The following is a 19590-nucleotide window of genomic DNA, read 5'->3' as shown; positions in this document are numbered from 1 at the left end:
TCTTTTGTCAAAAATAATCAAAATATAAGAACCTGTAAATACATAAACATTATTATTCTAATCTTTACCTTTCACGTTGTTAGTTAGCACATTCCTGCAAAGGAAAACGGACGTACGCATACACTGCTTTGCGGAAAGACGGAAGTTTTCTGACGTCATTGTGAACAGGGACTATTGAGCCCTGTTCTACAGGTCTTTATCACACTTCCGCGTTCGCAGTACATGATCTTTGCCTTCATCCTTGCGAATAACACGTTAAAAAAGAATGAAAACTGATCTAGGGTTGTTCAGTGGAACTATTAGAGCATTTAGGGACAACAATAATTCCTCGCTGCCTTTGATACAGACTAGAGCGGAAGGTTGTTTTCGCTATTATTCGCAGCTTCCGCTTTGTGAACGCGGAAGTGAGAAAGGCCTATAATGAGCACTAAAACAAAAACTCTTATTATGAAGAGTCGTTGATGGACACTTTCCAGCAGGCGGCGCTGTTACTGCGGTAAGCTTCACTAGCCCGTTAGAGTCTTTCTCTCTCTCTCCATCCGTGATGGCGGAGGACAGCGAGTCTGCGGCCAGCCAGCAGAGCCTGGAGCTGGACGACCAGGACACCTGCGGCATCGACGGAGACAACGAGGAGGAAAATGAACACACACAAGGGTACGCTTTTTCGTGTGTTTTTCCTGAAACGTTCCCGAAGCGACTGTACAGAGTTTTATCTGAAAGGTTAATAATGGTCGAGATTAGATGCTAACACTAGCTCAGCTTTAGCATTCATTTCCAAAAAGGCTAGTAATAGTCGTAATAATAATAATAATTATAACAATAACCGCAAACAATACCAAAGCTGTCAGCTATCATAAGTGCAAACGGTGCTGCAGTTGGTCAAGACTTTTCATATGTGCAGTATATTGAGTCCAGTGTGTGGCTGTGTTTCTTTACTGCTTGTCATTTTGAGCTAACAGCTTTTCTGTAGCCACAGTAACGGGCCACGTTTGAATGAAAAGCTCGAGCACTTTAGCTGTGTTTACTAGCTTAGCTCCATGTAGATAACATGACTAGCGGTGGTGTCAGTTAGCTAGCTAGCTAACGTCAATAATCTCATTAACCTGCTAGCTGTATTTTAATCTCTTTCTACTTCCGCAAGAGTTCAGCATTGTGGAAACCGCTTAACATACTCGCGTTAATTAGATGGTGATGATAAACCACAGCGCTGTTAAATTCTCGATTCTGATTGGTCAGAAGGTAGAGAAAAGGGGCAGGAGTATGTATTTTTATTTTTATTTTATTTTTTATAACTGCAGCTCTGAAAGTAGTTCCGGCTGGGTTTATGTTAATGCGCTCGTTTCTATAGTAACAGCTACTTCATCTGTACGTGTATGGCGGATTTCTGTAAAGTAGTGTGTTGTTAATATGGTGAAGTTTTCTGTCAGGAGACTTTGCACCTTTTATTGTTTATAGACTGAGTTTCCAGTGTTCTAAAGCTTTACGTCTGACGATGACACAGTTTTCCACCACGGGAAAGTCTTCAGGCGAGAGGGCACTTAAGTGAAAAGTGGAAATAACTTGTGTCAAAAAGCATCGCACTATAAATGGATGGAGTAAATGATTCATTTCTTTATTAAAGGAAAAATCGTTGGTAAATTGCTGTGGTGTGTGAGGACAAAACACTTCAGGGTATGCTGTTATCGGAAAATAATCAACTTTGGGGTGATAACACATCACACCACCCCAGTTGTTGACTTTTTTCTTTCCTTTTCCTTTTTAACATTTATTGAAGTGTGTATTTAAGTTTTGTCCCTTTAATTTGACTCAGTAAACTGTTAACAGAAAAGGCATCCAAGATGCAAAAAAAAAAAAAAAGTTCTCGCTGTTGCTAGGCAGATTAACAAGCCTCGTTTAGCATAACTGAAAAATATGCTTTCCACAATACCATCGTCTGTCAGAGTCTCTATTACCAACGCATCGTCTCAGTAAATTAAATTGCAGTCTGTATTCTGCTATACTTCTTAAACATGACGGATGAAGGCGATTTGTTATTTATGCAGTGTTAAACTAGAGTCCAGTATTAAGGTTAGAACTTCCATCCGTGATCCAAAGATGATCTGCTTTTGTGCAGGAGTCCTGGTGGAGACCTTGGTGCGAAGAAGAAAAAGAAGAAACAGAAGAGGAAGAAAGAAAAACCTAGCTCAGGAGGAACCAAGTCTGATTCTGCATCTGATTCTCAGGAGATAAAGGTCACTTATTATATCTGTTAGAAGCTGTTATTTCCTGTTCCTAGAAATGATTACTCATAACGTGACATGCTACTGTGCTAGTAATTTTTTTTACTTTCAGTTTAGATTGGGAGTAGTTTAAATACGGTTCTTGTTAAGTGACCTCACGCATCCAACTTACTCGTCATCGCTTCTCTATCAGAATCCAGCCATTCCCATGCAAAAGCTGCAGGACATTCAGAGGGCGATGGAGCTGCTGTCGACATGTCAAGGACCCGCCAAGAACATAGACGAGGCCACTAAGCACAAGTACCAATTCTGGGACACTCAGCCTGTCCCTAAGCTCAGTAAGTTCCTCTTTCAATCAGAGCTGAAGATACAGATATGGATCGATACAGTCCGGTTCATCAGTCTTAGAGCCTTGATGTGAAACTGCTTACATTTTCTTAAAGGTACTTGAGCAACTGAGTTTATTAGAAAATATTGTGGGTGGGTACAAAATAAATGAACTGCAGGAGCACGTGAGGGTGTATGGGTGTGTTTTGATTGATGTCCAATAAAAAAATGTAAGTGATTTTAGTGTCCCTGTTGGAAATTCATCAGGCTGTAATTTTATAGTTTGCCAGTAATACCCATCATTACGTCATCGTTTCCTATCTGAACATGGAAATGACTTTAATGTTACAATTTTAAATCAGGTTATGTTTAGCAGACCCAAACATGGCTGGATCCAGGTTTCCTACAGTATATCTGTGTGAAATTTCTTTCGTTTGATCACAGACGAGGTGGTGACCACTCACGGGCCGATTGAGCCGGATAAGGAAAATGTCCGACAGGAGCCATATTCCCTCCCGCAAGGTTTTATGTGGGACACACTGGATCTCAGCAATGCTGAAGTGGTGAGTGTGTGTAAGACCAACTCGTATGTTCTTTTCTGATCTGCGTACCTGCTTTTAGTGATTTGCATTCTCTTCTTCATTTCCTTTTAGCTGAAGGAGCTGTACACGCTGCTGAATGAGAATTACGTTGAGGATGATGACAACATGTTCAGATTTGATTATTCTCCTAACTTTCTCAAATGGTAAGATTAAAATGGTGTATTGTTTATTGATTTTTTTATATGTTGCATCATGGAAAGTCTTATGTAGCTTATATTAGCTTATAAGCATTTGTTCAGCTTCCGTTTGGAATTAGGAAAGGAATTGACGTATTTTTATTTATTTATCTATTTATTTTTATAAAATGCAAAACAGTAAGTGCAATTTGAATTGAATGGCCCTTTTGATAATGCATCTGTATCAAGTTTAAAAATATATTCCATATGCAAGTGGTGTTAGTATGGTTGGCATGTTAAGTGATGCTGTATTTACCTGTTTATTAAAATATTTTCTCCTCGCCCGTCTCCTTCAGGGCACTGCGCCCGCCCGGCTGGCTGCCTCAGTGGCACTGTGGTGTGAGAGTCTCGTCCAACAAGAAGCTGGTGGGCTTCATCAGTGCCATTCCTGCTGACATCCACATCTACGACATGTGAGTGTGGGCGTGAAAGTTTGGAGACACTCGACTGAAATGTTTCTCATGATCTTAAAAACCTTTTGATCCGAAGGTGTGTGATTTAAATGTGTGAAATCTGTGTTGTAGACAAAAATATAATTGTGCCGACGTATTCATTTCTTTCATTAGAAAACTAACGTTATATTTACAAAAACGTATATTTTTTAAACAGATGACATGGAGCGAAATATTCAGAAAAGCAGCCAATAAGTGTCCAGCATCGGTGTGAACTCCTTTAATACTGTTTAAAAATCATCTCAGGGAAATTCCTCAAGAAATCAATTGAGAAAATGCCAAAAATATATTTCTGTAAATTCTAGGCAAAAAGTGTGTCTACTTTGAAAATGATAAAATATTAAATTATTTTGATTTATTTAGGATTTTTTATCACATCATCATTCCCATAGTTCCACTTGTTATTCTAGAGTTTTGATGAGTTTATTCTAAAAGGGGGGGGGGGGGGGGGGGGGGGGGTTGGGGGGCATTGTCAGCACTTTATAACAGATTTCTATTCTGTAACACAAAAGGCTGCGTCGTTGTTTTTAAACTTTGAGAGATAAGAGAGTTTGTTGAGGAAGCACATGTGTAGCTGCTATAAGGTAAGTGGTAATATGAACTAACTTTTAAATGTAACTATAAAATGGTTGAACAGCATGACGTGTCATTCGTTAATAAATGTAAAATATAGTAATCATTGGCAAATCACAGTGGTATAAGGGGAATAAAACAGTGCTTTAATCAACTTCAGCATGGTAACAGTGACTTCTTTTTCAAAATAACAAAATCTCTTGCCAATAAAGTTGTCTTTCTTTCTCTTTTCTTTTTTTTGATACTTGTTCAGGTTAAAGAAGATGGTAGAGATCAACTTCCTGTGTGTGCACAAAAAGCTTCGCTCCAAGCGCGTAGCTCCGGTTCTGATCCGAGAGATCACGCGTCGGGTCAACCTAGAGGGTATTTTCCAGGCGGTCTACACCGCTGGGGTGGTACTGCCCAAACCCGTCTCCACATGCAGGTATCAAGACACACACACATACACACACACACACACACACACACACGTGGAACAATGAATCATTAATGTCTAAATGTTAATCTTAATTTTAAAATATTCTTTTTACTTTGCACTGAAACTTTTTGTACTGTTTTTGTAGGTACTGGCATCGCTCTCTAAACCCGAGGAAGCTTGTGGAGGTGAAATTTTCCCACCTTAGCAGAAACATGACACTACAAAGAACAATGAAGCTCTACAGGTTACCCGACGTACGTCTTTCCTGACTTGTGTTCTGGAAATATAGACGTATTTATAAAGGATGCTTATGCTGCATAATTTTGTCCATACAGTATAATGGTGTTGGCATGGATATACATATAGATCTGCTACTTTTATCTGTGTGGAAACTTTTATCCTTGTATTGCACCACAGAGCACACGCACTCCTGGGTTGAGGCCGATGGCGGCTAGTGACGTACAGCAGGTGACTGCACTGCTGCAGAAATACCTGAGCCGGTTCCATCTGCAGCCCGTCATGGGGGAGGAGGAGGTGCAGCACTGGTTCCTCCCACAGGAGAACATCATCGACACATACGTGGTGGAGGTACACTGCTTATATGCTTCCACAGACCTCAGCTAGCTTTGTGTTTAGTTGAGCATTTAATGGAACACCTTTCTTATTTGAGCAGTTTCTGTAAAGTGGCATGCTTTACTTTTCCTGGATTTTGTATTTAAATCTCCTTTCGTCGTCATCTTGTTCAGGGTTCCGGTGGCACATTGACCGACTTCATCAGTTTCTACACGCTGCCGTCTACAGTGATGCACCACCCACTGCACAAAAGCCTAAAGGCAGCTTACTCTTTTTACAACGTGCACACGGAGACACCGCTGATAGATCTGATGAACGATGCACTCATCCTTGCAAAACTGGTGAAGAACGCAACTATTACATAAATTCAGACAACTTTATTTATAAAAAAATAGCATAATGGGGGTTAATGCAGGATTAGGTACTTTTAGGATTGCTGTGGTACCTTTAGATGAACATCTCATAATATATAGGAATTCATATTAAATTATAGGACAATCCATGCTTGGGTGAGGTGTGTTACAGCCTGACACAAAGCAGCCTGGTTTATACTCGATGCGTGATTTTGTGGGCGCATGCAGAAGCAGCGGTACCGCAATCATTATTATTCACAAACTCGCTGCGTATCCTGTGCACATCCGGAAGATTTAAAAAGCGATATATCCACTAGGTGGCAAACCAGCACAATACTGTACCGCCAATCACAGTATGCCTGGTTTCCAAGTTGAACTTGGAACTTTCAACTTTCCAAGTTGAAAGTGTAAAATGAACTTTGAGAAACAATATATGAGATTTTTTCATGACCCCGTTTGTAAATCAAGTGACCTCGTGGGGTTTGGGAACCTTGGTGTAGATAGATATTCTAGCACAACATCTGGTTTATGATTATACAAATGTGTGTGTGAGAGGATACATGCAAAACCTCAAGTATGCAAAAAGAGGTTCTGGCTTTTGTGAGTGTATTTTTACTTCTTCCTGGGCCTGATCACTATTGTGACTGTGCTGTCTGCTGCTTCGTTGCAATATCACACACTCACACACACACACACACACTCATTACAGAGAAAGTAAGCAATAAGAATAACGGGAAACAAAATTCAGGTGTGCCAAATCAGGTTGTGACCTCCCTACTATAATTTATTTATTTTAAACACTTAAAAAAAAATAGATAATTTGTGAACTGAGTTGACAGATTCTGGCTTAATCATAAGCACCCCCCTTAACCTCCTGACTCCCCCTGACCCCAACCATATATACACACACAATCGGTCAAAAGTTTGGATGCCAAGAATACATTTCTGGAAATTATTTTGATAGAAAATAAAAAATTATTTTGATTTATTTTTGATTTTTTTTTTTTTTTTTTTTTATCACAACTTAATCCCCATAGTTCCACTTGTGTTGCTCCAGGGTTTTGATGACTTTATTATTATTATTATTCTAAAATGTGGAAGGAAAAAAAAGAATGAGTGTTTCGAAACTTTTTAGTGTATATGTATATATTTAACATCAAAAGCATGAAAAAGAAGGAGCAGTAGTGTGTACCATTAGCACTGTATAATCAGTTACACTTTTTTTTTCTTCCCCTAGCTCGTGTAACAAATCAGCTGACTAATTCTGATTTTCTTTCTATTACAGAAAGGCTTTGATGTGTTCAATGCTCTGGATTTAATGGAGAATAAGACTTTCTTGGAAAAGCTCAAGTTCGGAATTGGAGACGGGAACCTTCAGTATTACCTTTACAACTGGAAATGTCCTGGCATGGAGCCTGAGAAGGTAAGCGAAAAGCAGTGAACTTAAAGAAGTATCCACATGAGGCTGATGGTGCGATGTACAGTACTATACAAAAGTCTCAGGCACATGCAAAGATGCCTTCAAAAATTAATTAAATGTTTCTACATTTTTATATACTATAAAGAGCAGTAAACAGTAATAAATGAAACAAAGTCAATATTTGGTGTGACAAAAAAAAAATTGTAGTCTCAGGAAGAATTAGTGCAATTTTATAAGGAAATGAGCTGTAAGTTTTATTGAGCATCTTGTAGAAGCAGCCACGGTTCTTCTGGAGACTTTAACTGTCGCACTCACTTCTTATTTTTGCAGAAAAACCCAGTAGACTTTTATTGTGTGTTTATCTGAAAAGTGTCTCTTACCACTTACTATGCTGCTTTCTTTATTGACATACAAACATGTTTCTGTAACATTTCATTTTGTGCTGGAAAACTAATGTTGGGGAAATCTAAAATGATTTTGTACTGACTCGATAATGTAGAAGTCATTAAAAAAAATCCATAACATAATTTGTACTTAAATTTGTTTTTTAATTTAAAAAAAAAAAAAAAAGGTGGCTAAGACTTTTGCACAGTACTGTCAGTACCGCAGTTTAATTGCATAATGATGCACTTCTTTCAGAACACGAGTCTCATCAGGTGTCTGTTTTTATAAAGCTATCGTTACACTGAAGCAACAAAGTAGTCGAGTATTAAAATATTTTTTGCACAAATTGTCTTCTTTCCTTTTCCATGTTAAACACTTATATCTTTTGGAAGTGTTCCAAAATCTGAGCTTCTAGTTTATTGTAGCGTAACTCCACAAAACAGCATATTGTGATACATATGTATCATGAAAATGTCTTTAAGTATTGCAATATGGGTTTACATATCTTCACATATACACACACATTAATTCATTCATTTTTATATTCATCATCTTTTTATGTTAATTATGTAAATAAAACTTTTAATTTGTAAACAAGCACACAGCTACATCAAATCAAGTACAGCTTAATGTTTACCAAAACTATGCTTTATATACCTTAACATGAGTATGGAGTTCCTTTTTTCTGGCTTCAGGGTCTACTTAAGAGTGTAGTTCACACCTGTTAGTTATTTTGCACAGTCTGAATGTTTAAAAAAAAAAATTTGAAAAAAATAAAACGGGATTTAAAAATACATTTATAATTGATAAATGAATTTCTAGAAATGACTAGTTTTATACAGGTGCACCTCAAAAAATTAGAATATCGTGGAAATGTAAATTTATTTCCCTGTAATTGAATTCAAAAAGTTCAACTTTCGTATATTCTAGCTTCATTACACATAAAGTGAAATATTTCAAGCCTTTTTTTTGTTTGTTTGTTTTAATCTTGATGATTACGGCTTACAGCTCACGGAAATCAACCATCCTGTATCTCAAAATATTAGAATAAAGAATGAATAATATAGAAATGTCACAGCGTCGCATTCCAAGTGTCAAGCCACTCCTGAACCAGAGACAATGTCAGAAGCGCCTTTACCTGGGTTAAAGAGAAAAATAACTGGACCAGTGCTCAGTGGATAAAAGTCATCTTTTCAGATGAAAGTAAATTGTGCATTTCATTTGGATATCAAGGTTCCAGAGTCTGGAGGAAGAGTGGAGAGGAACAGAATCCAAGTTGCTTGAAGTCCAGTGTGAAGTTTCCACAGTCAGTGATGATTTTAGGTGCCATTTCATCTGCTGGTGTTGGTTCACTGTGTTTTCTCAAGTCGAGAGTCGATGCAGCGTCTACCAGGAGATTTTAGAGCACTTCATGCTTCCATCTGCTGACGAGCTTCATGGAGATGCTGATTTCCTTTTCCTGCAGGACTTGGCACCTGCCCACAGTGCCAAAACTTCTAGTAACTGGTTTGCTGAGCATGGTATTGGTGTGCTTGATTGGCCAGCCGACTCGTCTGACCGGAATACCATAGAGTATCTATGAGAGACACCAGACCCAACAATACAGATGAGCTGAAGGCCGCTATCAAACCAACCTGGGCTTCCAGAACACCTCAGCAGTGTCTCCATGCCACACCGCATTGATGCAGTAATTCATGCAAAACAATTAAAGCCCCGACCGAGTATCAGTGCATAAATTAACATACTTTTCAGAAGGTCGACATTTCTATCTTATAAATTCTTTATTCTAATATTTTGCGATGCTGGATTTTTGATTTCCATGAGCTGTAAGCTGTAATCATCAAGTTTAAAACAAAAAAGGCGTGAATATTTCACTTAATGTGTAACGAATCTAGAATATATGAAAGATCGACTTTTTGAATTAAATTGCAGGGGAAAATACAAACTTTTCCATGATATTCAAATTTTTTGAGCTGCACCTGTATATTTTGTGCATCAGATCCAGCATTTATTTTTTCTCTGCTTAACCAGAACACATAGCATTTCTGAAGCTCTGTACTTTGTCTCAGTTTAGCAGCTTGCCTCACAAAAAAACCCCAAAATGCAGCATGTTATGTTCCTGTCCTGCAGAGTCGAATCACTTCCTTACTGCAAATGAATCGTATGAATCGAGTAACGTGCAGACTGAAACCAGACACCCTCTGGCCGATTTGTTTTGGTCCACACCAGTGTTATTTCTGCATTCTAACCTGCCTAAAGAACTTCACAGAGGTTTCCATTCAAACAGACTTAACGCTGATCATATGAAAGCACCTGAAAACACTGCAAATAATTACTGATTCTGAATAGACATTCTGAAGTGTGTGTCACTCACTAACTTCTCTCACCTTTCTTTCAGGTTGGCCTCGTGCTACAGTAACCAGCTGCTACATTCAGGTCCACGGGACACGGGCGGTAGTTAAAACAAAACATGAAGAAAATCCATTCAGTGAATGAGTTCCATCGCGCGGCTCTCTTAGGTCTCATTTTTGTTATGAGAGATTCTCTCGTAAACTTTTCCTCTCTAAATATCGGCAGAATGTGAAAAGCATCAGCTTCAGACTGACTTCTTCTTCTTACTGTAAACACGCAATTCCTTTCTTAAGACATGCATCAACTATTAATGTCTCTTTCTTGTTGTTTTTTGTTTTTTAAATGCACATACATGATAGACAAGTGCACGTCTCTCAGATGAACTCCTTCAAACCCTTTTCCTTTATTTTGTTCCGAATCTGTGTGAAAGAACTAGAACCTGTATAGTTAATATGCGATATTTATTACGTGTTGTGGTTTACAATGGGGCTGAGAAAGGGCAGGGTCTCTGGGCAGGGAATGCTGCTGTGGTTCTGGCTCTCGGTTGGGTTTTGCTGCATACACGTGAAGAATGTATCACTTTTTTCTTTTCTTTTTTTTCCTTTTCCGAAGCACAACATGCTCTTAATGGAGCTCGAACGATCTAGTGTGCATTTTTAAGACGATGTATCTTTTGTGTTTAGATCACGAGGGCGTGCAAACCTAGAAGAATGTGAAGCCTCGTTTTTTTTTAATTTTGTTCACTCCTCAGTGTTTAGTCTGTTATTTCAAACAATTCTGATATTTAGAATTGTATTTAAGTTATGTGTGTGTGTCATTTGTCAGTCATAAGGGCAAAAGTTCAGTGATGCATTTGCTGGCTTGTGCTGGGAATTTTCACACACAAGCACAATGAAGCAGACAAGACGAACAATCACATGCGCATCATCACTTTGATGATGGCGCAGTCTTTCTAGCTCAGCTTTCCCTGCGCTTCTGGTTATATGCAGCTGAAAATTTGCTCATGACTTGATTTAAGTGCTGTGACATGGGACTTTAAAAAAGCATTAATGATTTTTTTTATACAGTAGAAAACGCCTTTGTGTTCCTGCTTCTCTTATAAAAGACATATATATCAGTGTCTACAGACCTTCAAAGCACATCCAAATTACAATCTTAAAAAGAATTAGACAATAAGCTCACATTTTAAATCAGATGCTTATTCTCAAAGCCAGGTTGCTTTTTGCGAATGTCTGTGTGTGTGTGTGTGTGTGTGTGTGCGCGTGCGTGTGTGTATGCAGTCCTGAAGCTTGCTGTATGAACCGAGCATGATCTCCCTCCCTCCCCCTTCATGAAAGTCACCCAAAGTACTTGCCTTATTTACGAGGTCTTTTTTTAAAATTCCTGATGTAGTTTTGAAATGACCCTCAGCTTTCTCTGAAGATTTTTATTAAACTCCATTGCAGGTTGTGTGAACTTCAAATGAACTTAAAAGATCAATTGTACCAGCACCATGTCAAACACGGTGGCCACCTGAATATCTGATTGTTTAAAGATGCGTCGATGAATACCAGCATGGATTATTTGAATAAAATAAAATTCATCTGAACCTGTAACAACTCTCGTTCACTCAATCTCAAAAGAAGTGGTATAATTTCTTTAAGTGCGTTCTGAAGTGTTTAATACAGTTAGTATATGATAAGGATAAGCATGATGCACTGAGGTTTGTTTTCTATTCTCAACTTCACTGGTTTTTGGAAATTGGATTTGTGTACACACAACATTTTCAGTGACAAAAAAAAAAGAAGTCATTTCACATAAGATGGCATCACTATTTCACTGCCAATTTGTAAGCAAAATTAAATATTGTGACATCATGCATCATGAAATTTCTTCAGGATTTTCGGTCGCAGGAGGCCAGAAATAGTCCAGGAGTTGAAAAATGTTCTGGTTAGGTGACCCCTAAAACCCCCTGAACTAATGATCACTTCTGCTTTGCTTTCTTTATCTTTGGTTTCCGGATTTTTGAAGGATTTGGGATGATTTTCTTCACTTTAAGAGGTTGCAGTAAAGTGACCTGGTCCTTCTTAACTTCAGGGGAATCCTCCAGTTTTCTTTTTCTCCCCCTCCCCGGTTCCGTGTCTTCAAGCTGCTGCTCGGGTTCTCCTGATACCTGGACCACTTCCGGTTCAGACGCGCCCGTCCCTGTAGGCACCCACGCCACGCCCAGCGGGGGCACTTTGGGCGCGAGGGCCGCGATTGTATCGGCGAACGCGTCGCTTTGGCGTTTGAAGCCGAGCGCGAGCACGCTGCTGAGACCAAGAGATCCCGCGAGACTCGCGCTCAGACCCGGGACCTGGCACGCAGGAACCGAGCGGGTTTGACTCAGTGAGATGAGATGGGTCGTCATGTGGGCGGGTTTCACCGAGTCACACACCAGCACCAGGCCGAGCTCGTTCTTCTCCAGGCCTTTAGTTACCTCGTTGATGCCGATGGCGAGCTCGCTCCTCACGCGCTTATCGGTCCAGCCTCGCTCCTGTGATTCCTGAGTCGGTTCATTGGTGTCCACTGAATCTGAGCAGCCTAGCTCCTGTGACTCCTGAGCCGGTTCATTGGTGTTCATTGAATCTGAGCAGCCTAGCTCCTGTGACTCCTGAGCCGGTTCATTGGTGTTCATTGAATCTGAGCAGCCTCGCTCCTGTGACTCCTGAGTCGGTTCACTGGTGTCCATTGAATTAGAGTTTCCTTTCTTGGCTTTTCTTTTGCGTCGCCACTTTCGAAAAACTTTCACGTGTCGTTTTCTGAGCTCGAGCGAGCCGAGTTTCTCCGTCACCGTTTTCAGAATGAATCGCGCGTTCCCCTTTTCTAACGGCTTCCACTTTAAGTTGTACGGGTTGTTAAGAGACGTTTTCACTGGGACCATTTTCTTCTTCTCCTTCTTCGTGGCTTTCCCCGGTGTGGCCATCCTGCACTGCAGCCACGCTATAAACGTTTGCTTTAATATCGTTTCAAAATAGCTGCAGCGGTGAGCTCTTTATTCTCCCGTCCCACATCAAAACCTGGCACAGACCGCGTTTTCTCTGAAGCTGCAGCGTGTGAGTGGATTATGGAGGCGGCCATATTTGTTTTGGTGCTCTTCTTCTTCTTTTGGTTTTTAATGGCGGTTGGCAGACCAACTTAAAGGTGCATTACCACCACCTACTGGACCGCAGTGTGGGCAGCAGATCGCCGCATTAACATTGAGGTGTAAACGCATTGTATTAAAGTATTGGCGCCGCCTGCTGTTTAGTTGGTTTAATGCAGTTTAATAAATACAGCGTGACATCAGGTGAAGGGTTGTGGTGATGGTGGTGGTGGTTGTTATATTAACCCATTTAACAGTTATTAATCGTTTGACATTTGAACTGCACTTGCTGTTCACTGCTGTTTGACTGTCTTACAACACAGGATTGGCAATGTTAGTCTGGCTCATGTAGTTCTATAATACACTAGTTTAGTGATTAGCATGCTTGCCTCGCACCTCCACGGTTGGAGGTGCAAATCCCAAGTTTGCCCCATGCTTCAGGGGTTTCCTTGGGGTATACTGGTTTCCTCCATTGGCATTTCCAAATGTGTGCGAATGTGTGTGTGATTATGCCATGTGATGGGGTGGCATTCGTCTAGAGTGTACCCCAAATTTCCTGGTGTAGGCTCCAGGGTCCCCTCTTGACCTTGTGTAGGATAAGCGGTATAGAAAATGGATAGATGGAGATATTATAGGTTTTGATGAACTAATGAATGAATGTTACACAAATGTAACTGCTTGCATGCATTTTTTAAAAAGAACATCATTATCTCACCTTAAAATTCACTTCATCATTTACACTAGTGGTTGTCAGAGTGGGGTCTATGAATTCATAATCAGAGGGTCCCTGATTATTTAGTTGTTAAATTTTTAGCACAAATTATTATTGAGTCCTTACAATTGTTTACTTTTTTGACTGGTGGCTTGAATTGAATGATTTTATTCCAAACCTCAATAACTCAAATACAAGACTGTAAACTTGGACCTAAAGTGTTCTGTCGGTGGAAAGTTCACGGTCAGGAATTGGTGGATTATGTTCACACAATAAATCTGTGCTGAGTTTAAAGGGGTACCTGGCTAGAAAAGATTTTATTTATTTATTTATTTATTTATTTTTACACACATTCACACACTAGGTAGCTGATGAATAGGACACTGAAGAACTTTATTTATCGTGATTCTACACTCACTGTATTCTACGCTCACTGTCCACGCACAATGCATAAGATCCAGAGCTTCAGTTAACGTTCACATCAAACATCAGTAGGGTGAAAAATGTGATCTCTGTGATTTTGACCGCAGCATGATTGTTGGTGCCAGATGGGCTGGTTTGAGTTTTTCATAAACTGCTGAGATTTTCACACACAACAGTCTCTAGAGTTTACATAGAATGGTGCAAAAACCACTGAGACTTATCCTTTTATCATTTGATTTTCTTTTAACATTTTGTATTAGTTATCTTAATGTGTTGATTAGACTATTTCCGACACACACACACACATTATTTATATATATATATATATATATATATATATATATATATATATATATATATATATATATATGTATATGTGTGTGTGTGTGTGTGTGTGTGTGTGATTTAGCACATGTGAATGAGTGCGCTAAGATGTACAAATTGTGTGTTTATTCATAAAAGTTGTACATCTTAGCGCACTCGTGTACATGTGTTGGATCATGTCCATGCGCGTTACCTAACTTTTATTTTGAAATGCTGACTGACTACTGCGCTATTGAACGCGCTGCGGTTTTTTTTTTCCTCAGCCAATCAGCGCTCGCTCGCTCGCTCGCTCCCACTCTGGCTCGCTGCAGCTCAGCTCAAGCGCACTTTATAATTCATCATCAGATCTGCGCGCGCACAGAGCAATAAACGCACCTGACTGAGAAAATGCTGCAGGTGAGCTCTCATGCTTTGTAATATCGTGCAGAATGCATTTATATCGTTCTGTAACAATAAACATTCGCATAGAATGTTTTTTTCTCTCTTCCTATAATGTTATCGTGCTGCAGGTGCTGTTCTGCGGTCATTTATTGCAGGAAGTTTTAATACGTCTTACAAAATAGCAGGATCAGGATGTTGCAAGAAGCTGGATGTTATATAAACTGGAATAAAGTTGGTTTGACGTTGGACGTTCGATATTCGTAGATATGCTGAAATTAAGGGACCGTCTCTAAAGTTACATCGGACATTTGTTAAACACGTTTCTAACTTCAAAAGCATTTGAAGGGAATGACTTACAGTCAGTAATAAAATGCATGGCGATATTTATATATGATTTAATAGTTTATTTTAATAAATATAAAAAATCTAAAAGGTGTGCGTCATTGCTGACACCTAGATGAACACTTTACAGTTGGTTATATGACTGTAAGTCATTCCCTTCAAATGCTATTGAAGTTAGAAACGTGTTTAACAATGTCATGTGTAACTTTAGAGACGGTCCCTTAATTTCTGCATTTCTGCGAATATCGAACGTCCAACGACAAACCGACTTTATTCCAGTGTTATATGAGCTCGTACGATGTTTATGTTTTTGTCCGTTTGCATCATCATGACTCATGGGGGACAAGGAGACAGAGGAAAAAACTACTAAGAACATGTCCTCATACTAGTTCACTAGGTCAGGGACTAAAAGTACTGTAAAAGTGTTCATTCAAGTGCTCGATGAAGAGGTGGGTTATGAGTCTTTGATCGAAGACGGACTATGACAGCTGTTCGGACATCCGGGGATGGTTCATTCCATCACTAGAGTGCCAGGACAGAGACGAGTCTTTATGAGCGTCTACCTGAGGCACAAAGGGAGCTGGGTGTGATTAAGGAAGGTGGGACCTGGTTACTTTTTGGCTTTGTAGGCAAGCATCAGTGTTTAAATCTGTCATGGATTTCTACAGGAAGCCAGTGGAGGGTACGCCGCAGTGCGGTGAGGGAACTTGGCTAGGTTGAAAACAAGTTCAAGTGCATTCTGGATCAGTGCCAACGTCAGATGGTGCACAGGAGATCTGCCAGGAGAGAGTTACAGTAGTCCAATCTCAAGATGTCAAAAGAGTGAACAAGCACCTGAGTGGCTGGATGTCCAAACTGGGCTAAACACAAAGATTCTGAGAAGCTGGAACAATTATGATGTAGGAGTTGCGTAGACTAGCCAACCAGTCAACTACTACATTCACAAGTCACCACTGTTGGAATGTCAATTAGTCAGGGTGGTGGAAAAAACAACAACAATCCAATTACTTTGTTAATCTGAAAATATTTCAAAGTAGATCAAACTAATTCTACAGTCAACCACAAATTGGGAATGACTGCAGTGGGCAAAGTCTTTTTATTTTCTTTTGATTTAATGGAACAATATCACAAACTGTAAAAACCTGTAAAGATGCTCCTCCATGTAAAGAAGGGTGGTGCTGTAAGGAGGGCTCTGTTGATGGACATGAGCTTCCACGCTGTGCAGTACGAGTGCATTTTAAGAAATCCTCAAAGCGTCCAATATGATACACAGATTTATTTTTTAAATCAACTTATTTCAATTCAATTTGATTTGTATAGCGCCTTTAACGATGGACATTGTCTCAAAGCAGCTTTACAGAAATGTATAAACACAGGATACAGATTTTAAGTGTGTGGATTTATCCCTATTGAGCGAGCCGGTGGCGAGGAAAAACTCCTTAAGATGATATGAGGAAGAAACCTTGAGAGGAACCAGACTCAGAAGGGAACTCGTCCTCATCTGGGTAACAACGGATAGTGTGAAAGTAAAGGAAAGTTCATTATGGTTTTTACATGAAGTTTGTTTGTTAACTAGTGCACTGTTCACTAAAGGAGACCTGAGTGGAAAACTGCGTGTTGTAATTGCAGTCCCAAGGGCATAGTAGCAACCGTAGTCCCAGCAACCACAGCGAGAATGTCCATGTGGAATTGAGACCAAAAACCATTTCATGGTACTTCAAGCAGCACCATCCAAAGCAATCTCCAGGCTGTAGCCTCCAGTTGATGAGAGCTCCATCCAGAGGTAGGGCATCAGGATGGATCAGACAGGTCCGGAGAGCAGAAAGGGTCAGGATCACTGGCATCTCCATAAAATCATGTGTGGCTTGACAGAGGGAGAGGGAGGTAAAGAGAGGGAGAGATTATTATCAGACTGTGTATGTTGCGTAAAAGCTATTTCATAGCTTTATTATTTATTCATCATTAACAGCATTGTCTTAAGAAAGCGTTGAAGCTGGAAATGTAATTTGTAGCCTGTGTATGGATGTTAAATGTTAATGGTTTGTTCTTTGCTGTTGGTTATCAGCATTTACCTGCACTAATAATATAACCTTCTAACCATTAGCCAATAGACAAAAATATCATGGATCAGTTTTTGCCATATCTATGGAAAAGACGACTAATCAACTACTATTTTAAAAAAAATTACTGGTCGTTTAGTAAACATGAAAAGTCGCAAACACCTAGCATGAAATAGGGACAACATGAAGTGTACGGTGATGAGTTCCCAGGACTGAACCTGAGCGATGCAATCCAGTTTGATCTTCCCCTTTAAGTTGGACTTGGAGGTCGGTGGGTTCGTGCTTCTTTGTAATTCACTGCATGATTGTGTGGTTACAAGGGGAGTTTCCATTGGCATGCACAGCCATTTGTTAGTTGTTAGCTGAACAATAGGCTGTCTCGAGTAGAGGAATAATGACCACTGATTAATAGCGGGCTTAGTGGGACCAAATTCATGGAGAAAATAGGTCAGATATTCATAGGCTGGATTAGTTTACCCAGTGTGCATTTAACTAACAGATTTAACTAAAGAACAATGTAAGGGCATTCATTAACATGCTTTTTCTTTTCTTTTTTTCTTCTTTTTTTTCACATTAATACAACTCACATGCCTTCAGAAAGCATAATGAAGCCAGGAGTAGTTGGTAGTGAGAATATATATATATATATATATATATATATATATATATATATATATATATATATATATATTTAACATATATATATATATATATTTATTTAACATATATATATGTTATATATATATATATATATTTAACATATGTATATATATATATTTAACATATATATATATATATATATATATATATATATATATATATATATATATGTATGTATGTATATGTATATGTGTATGTATGTATGTGTGTATGTGTATATATATAAAATATATATACTTGGGGTTTTTTCCAGGCAGAGTTTGACAAGATTGCAGCAGATGTAAAACAGGTGAAAAGCCGGCCATCTGACCAGGAGCTTCTGGATCTGTATGGCCTCTACAAGCAGGTTATTGCTGGGGACATTAATATCGGTAATGACAGTTAAGCATCAGTACTTTAAATCTGATCCGTTATACTGTATATCAGCCTTATATCTTAAAAAAAAAAAAAAAAAATCCTAAAAATAGAAGAAAGTGTCTTTTTAATGCAGATGCACCAGGAATGTTGGATGTGAAAGGAAAAGCAAAATGGGATGCTTGGAATTCCAGGAAAGGTACTGAATTCCTGCAATGCACTTTGTAAAAATTGTAACACGTTCATTTAGCTTCTTATTAATCATTTGGCTGCAATTCTGACAATGTTCAGAGGAATTTTACACTTGGTTTATAGCATCTACTTACCCTACTGCATGACTGCTTTGAAAAATGGTCGTCATGGCTGATCCTTTAGGCTGTGTAATTTGCTCTGTAATGTTCAAGCCTTCACCTTTTTATTTTACAGGCATGTCTACAGAAGATGCCATGACTGCCTACATCACCATGGCCAAGGAAGTCATCAATAAATATGGAATGTGATTCATTTTAATCACTGGAATAGACTTGCATGTGAGCCCAAAAATAGTGGAGGTGATACTTGCACAACTAGATTAAATCTTTTTAACTGTTGTGGTTAATGTTACGCTGATTAGCTGTTGTGTTTCTGAGTCTTAACAGTGTAATCATTACTGTAAGGATAATCTTGTTTTTGCATGCTTTATAAAATAACAGGTACATTAAAAACATTGTTGTGATTTGTGGTTCTTTGAATAATAATTCAAATTGTCCTTCATAGGCAGCCCCCAGCATTTTCTTACTGTTGCTTGTCGTACGTCTAAAAAAAAAAACCATGATCATACATATCATCATATCACATATCATTTTGTGATAAAATTGGATCTCTGGATTTTCTTCTTAGCAATGTTAGCACCTCTGCATAGGAGCTCAGTACTACCCTTCAGAAATAGTACCTAGTTATGGAAAACACTTAATCAGTATTCCAGTCTGAAGAGCAGCATCGGTGCTCAATGTGCACGCTGGTTACAAAACAAGGAGCACTTTGTTCATCACAGCAAGAGCTGAGCCAAGTCCTCACATGTCGACACGTTCCGAATAGTAAATTTGTTATTTACAGTCTTATGGAAAGACTAGATGTTGAATAAAAATACATCTATTTTAGATTTCTTTTTATTTGTAATAAATTTGCTTCAGAAACTCAAGTGCGTTTCCAGAGTCAGGATATTGATCAGGACATTTGGACGGAGTTTTCATTCTCCACTGGCTAGCATTTAATAGTTTAGAGCTTGCCAAATTTAAAAAGGAAGACTCCGGCATTTGCTCAATTAGAGAAATCATCTACTATATTACCATGGTGACTCAGAAGTAATTTCATATATTACTGACTACCTGAGAGGCTCCAGG

At 39.0% G+C, this 19590-nt stretch overlaps 3 protein-coding genes across 3 annotated transcripts; 2 read left to right on the top strand and 1 right to left on the bottom strand.

The window, feature by feature from the left end:
* The first annotated feature begins 500 nt into the window (after window positions 1-500).
* Window positions 501-11447, top strand: nmt2 (N-myristoyltransferase 2). The gene is made up of 12 exons (XM_017453450.3): window positions 501-654; window positions 2114-2231; window positions 2413-2557; window positions 2991-3109; window positions 3200-3291; window positions 3621-3737; window positions 4603-4773; window positions 4913-5021; window positions 5185-5355; window positions 5514-5681; window positions 6979-7116; window positions 9896-11447. Exons 1-12 carry the CDS (start codon window positions 545-547, stop codon window positions 9914-9916), a joined length of 1479 nt encoding a protein of 492 aa, XP_017308939.1. The 5' UTR covers window positions 501-544; the 3' UTR covers window positions 9917-11447.
* A 45-nt stretch (window positions 11448-11492) lies between these two features.
* rpp38 (ribonuclease P/MRP 38 subunit) lies at window positions 11493-12981 on the bottom strand. The gene has a single exon (XM_017453451.3). It carries the CDS (start codon window positions 12791-12793, stop codon window positions 11813-11815), a length of 981 nt encoding a protein of 326 aa, XP_017308940.2. The 5' UTR covers window positions 12794-12981; the 3' UTR covers window positions 11493-11812.
* A 1676-nt stretch (window positions 12982-14657) lies between these two features.
* acbd7 (acyl-CoA binding domain containing 7) lies at window positions 14658-18914 on the top strand. The gene is made up of 4 exons (XM_017453453.3): window positions 14658-14807; window positions 18108-18225; window positions 18345-18407; window positions 18635-18914. Exons 1-4 carry the CDS (start codon window positions 14799-14801, stop codon window positions 18706-18708), a joined length of 264 nt encoding a protein of 87 aa, XP_017308942.1. The 5' UTR covers window positions 14658-14798; the 3' UTR covers window positions 18709-18914.
* Window positions 18915-19590: the final 676 nt, after the last annotated feature.

Source organism: Ictalurus punctatus, chromosome 23, assembly GCF_001660625.3.
Source record: "Ictalurus punctatus breed USDA103 chromosome 23, Coco_2.0, whole genome shotgun sequence".
NCBI lineage: Eukaryota > Metazoa > Chordata > Actinopteri > Siluriformes > Ictaluridae > Ictalurus > Ictalurus punctatus.
This window is presented reverse-complemented; position numbering and strand designations above follow the sequence as displayed.

Excerpts from the sequence above, each read along its gene's own strand:
- nmt2 (XM_017453450.3), top strand. The coding sequence starts at position 545 with ATGGCGGAGGACAGCGAGTCTGCGGCCAGCCAGCAGAGCCTGGAGCTG. Across the intron at positions 2,232-2,412 it reads CTGATTCTCAGGAGATAAAG|AATCCAGCCATTCCCATGCA; the intron begins GTCACTTATTAT and ends CTTCTCTATCAG. Across the intron at positions 5,022-5,184 it reads AGCTCTACAGGTTACCCGAC|AGCACACGCACTCCTGGGTT; the intron begins GTACGTCTTTCC and ends ATTGCACCACAG.
- rpp38 (XM_017453451.3), bottom strand. The coding sequence starts at position 12,793 with ATGGCCACACCGGGGAAAGCCACGAAGAAGGAGAAGAAGAAAATGGTC.
- acbd7 (XM_017453453.3), top strand. Across the intron at positions 18,226-18,344 it reads TGCTGGGGACATTAATATCG|ATGCACCAGGAATGTTGGAT; the intron begins GTAATGACAGTT and ends TTTTTAATGCAG. Across the intron at positions 18,408-18,634 it reads TGCTTGGAATTCCAGGAAAG|GCATGTCTACAGAAGATGCC; the intron begins GTACTGAATTCC and ends TTTATTTTACAG.